Genomic DNA, 3,002 nt, shown 5'->3' on the forward strand with positions numbered 1-3,002 from the left:
TATAATGAAACTAGAGGCCTGGTGCATGAAATTCATGCACTGGTGTCCCTCAGCCCAGCCTGCACCTTCTCCATCCCCTTGGGGGATGTCCAACTGCTGGTTTAGGCCCTATCCCACAGGGGTCAGATATCCCCGAAAGGGTCCCGGATTGGAAAGGGTGCAGGCCGGGCTGAGGGACCCCAGCCATGCACAAATTTCATGCACTGGGCCTCTAGTAACTAATAAAATAAGACAGACTTTAATTATTCAAAATAAAATTCAATTTAATTACTTTCAATGACAACTATACTTTTTATTAGGAAAGTGGCAAGTAGGTGACTAGATAACTCTTATCCTAGTAGGATATCAAAAGAATTGCTTAGGAATACAGACTTAAGAGACCAATAAACACAAGAAAAAGTATGCAATAAAATATTCTCTACTAAGCAATTAAAAGATCGACTATCCAAATCTTAGGTTGAAAAGTTCTATTTAGAGGTTCTTCTCTACAAATATATTTAAAAATGGGGAAACAGAGAAAGAAATGAAAAAAATAAAGAACATTAAAAACAAACATTATAGCCGAACCGGTTTGGCTCAGTGGATAGAGCGTTGGCCTGCGGACTGAAGGGTCCCGGGTTCGATTCCGGTCAGGGGCATGTGCCTTGGTTGCGGGCACGTCCCAGGTGGGGGGCGTGCAGGAGGCAGCTGAATGATCTCTCTCATCGATGTTTCTGGCTTTCTGTCCCTCTCCCTTCTTCTCTGTGAAAAATCAATAAAATATTTAAAAAAAAACAAACAAAAAAACCCCCAAACATTATAGCCCTAACCAGTTTGGCTCATTGGATAAAGCATCGGCCATAATTATTTGGCTAATCTAAGTTCTTTTGCTTATCTTCTATAATTTTTTGCCCAATACAGGGATCAAAGGCACAGCAGGCAAATGTATTATAAATTCTCCAAATGAGAGACTTTAGTTGTTCATCACTTATAAAAGACTCTTAGAAGAGGCATTAATTTTTAATCTGTCATAGTAGCTGAAAATATGATTGGTAATTTACCAATGAGGATGAAGCATACTATTCAGTTTTAACAGAAAAGTTGTCATTCATGAAAACTTAATGGCTCAATGTGACTTAATAGTATGTACATTAGTAAATAATTTAGAGAAAATATGGTTAGTGTTAAGGACATTAATTGTGGAATAAAACAATTGGGGTTTAAATACTAGCTTTGTTCTTTTTTAACCTTTGGAATCTTGGGGCTCAGTTTCCATATAGAAAATATGGAGAGTATAAGATTATAGTGATGAATCAATGTAATATCTTAGGTAAAACACCTAGAACATAATATTCAGTAATTGTTAGTTTCTTTTTTACTCTATATCAGTAAGATCAACTGAAAGATATAAATTTGTAGGACCTCAAGATTATTTGTTCAAAATAAAATCTATCACAACACAGGGGTGGGGCAAAAAAAGGTTTACAGTTGTGAGTACACTAAAGTGTATTCTTCTAGAGGCCCGATGCACAAAATTCATGCAAGGGGCTCGGCCCTCACAGCCCTTCACAGCCCCGGCTTCATCCGGAAGGTCGTCCGGACGGTCGTTCTGCTGTTCGGTTTAATTAGCATGTTAGCTCTTTATTATATAGGATTATTTTCCATACTAATAACTGTAAACCTACTTTTGCCCACTCTGTATTTATTAGAGTTGAATCAATGTAATTAAAATATAATATAATCACTCACCAGAGAATCCCTCCATAAAACAAAGAAAATACAAAATAGAATATAATGGATCCCCAAGTAACAAAATGGTTGATCCAGGTCCAAAAATGAGTTTCCAAAGCCATCTAAAAGGAAAAAAATGTTTAAATCCTTAATACAAGTCTTTAATCTCCAAGATAAAAATCATGAATGAAATATATTAATTATAAGTGAGTAAGGTTCCTATGACAAAGTTTCTTAGAAGATAAATATTAATGTAAGGATCCTAGTATGAAACTGAACAATTAAAGTTTATAATATTTTTCTTCTGTGAGAAAAAAGCATTGAAATTTCATGAATATTTTCAACTCCATTGCCTGAAACAACTTGTGTTGTCATGCATTATATACAGAGAAGCAAAATTTCAGAGATGAGTACTGTGGGGTTAACCTTTATTGACCATAATAAGCAGCAGAGGGTTTTCAAAATAATGAATTTAAAAAAAGATTTTTGACAAAAATGAATTACTAAATAGCAATCAGTAAAATTATTCACGACTAAAGAAGGAAAAAGGAAAAATATGCATCTATGGCTAAAGAAATTTAACTATGAATTATACATATACAAAGTGTGTTCATCTGTCTAATTTCTGTGCCATACCTTTACTGTGACTGTAATAAGCATTACTGTGAAGACCAAGGTGCCAAATGTCCAGTTACCAAACATCTAAACAGAAAGAATAAACCATTATTGCACTATGTGTCACCATGATGCTAAGTTGGTAGTAAAGCAGAAAGTAACTTCATTCTTTACTAAAAGCATTTGAATTATTTAAGCCAGTTACATTTGAAATCTATGACTAGATTAGTAAAGTTAAAGGAGTATGAGAAGAAACACCATAAGCATTACTATGTTTATTATTATTATCCATTGCATAACATTATCAGACTGAAAACCCAAGATGGGTTTGGAATTATGTAGCACAGACTGTTTTTATTTAGAACGATATAGTGACTGCTTCATTTCTGTCACACAGTAAAAATGATAACAAAACCCTGTTTGATCACAATTATTTTTTATAACCATTCCAACCAGAAGTTACGCCAGATAACTTGCCACTGTATTTCTGGACATGGCATAGGCAGAGCAGGAAAAAAAACCACATTACACAAAAAACCAATACCTGAAAGATAATGGCTAATAGAATTACTCCTCAAGGATTCCTTGTAAAAATGGTGATAATGTAAGTCAGAAAGTATTCCCCTGGGCTTTTTTTATAGTAAAAACTTACATAATTTATTAAAAATGCAGGAGCC

General features: G+C 34.4%; 1 protein-coding gene across 3 annotated transcripts in view; it reads right to left on the reverse strand.

Moving 5' to 3' along the window:
- ATP11B (ATPase, class VI, type 11B) overlaps positions 1-3,002 on the reverse strand; it is an 87,867-nt gene that overhangs the window by 21,251 nt on the left and 63,614 nt on the right. For all 3 annotated transcript variants that reach the window (XM_015566318.1, XM_015566319.1, XM_015566320.1), the window contains exons 25-26: positions 2,347-2,412; positions 1,729-1,832 (exon numbers count right to left, since the gene is read on the reverse strand). In XM_015566318.1, the coding sequence (XP_015421804.1) occupies positions 1,729-1,832; positions 2,347-2,412 (170 nt within the window). The remainder of the gene's footprint in view (positions 1-1,728; positions 1,833-2,346; positions 2,413-3,002) is intronic.

The sequence above is a fragment of the Myotis davidii genome, unplaced genomic scaffold, assembly GCF_000327345.1.
Source record: "Myotis davidii unplaced genomic scaffold, ASM32734v1 scaffold102, whole genome shotgun sequence".
Classification (NCBI taxonomy): domain Eukaryota; kingdom Metazoa; phylum Chordata; class Mammalia; order Chiroptera; family Vespertilionidae; genus Myotis; species Myotis davidii.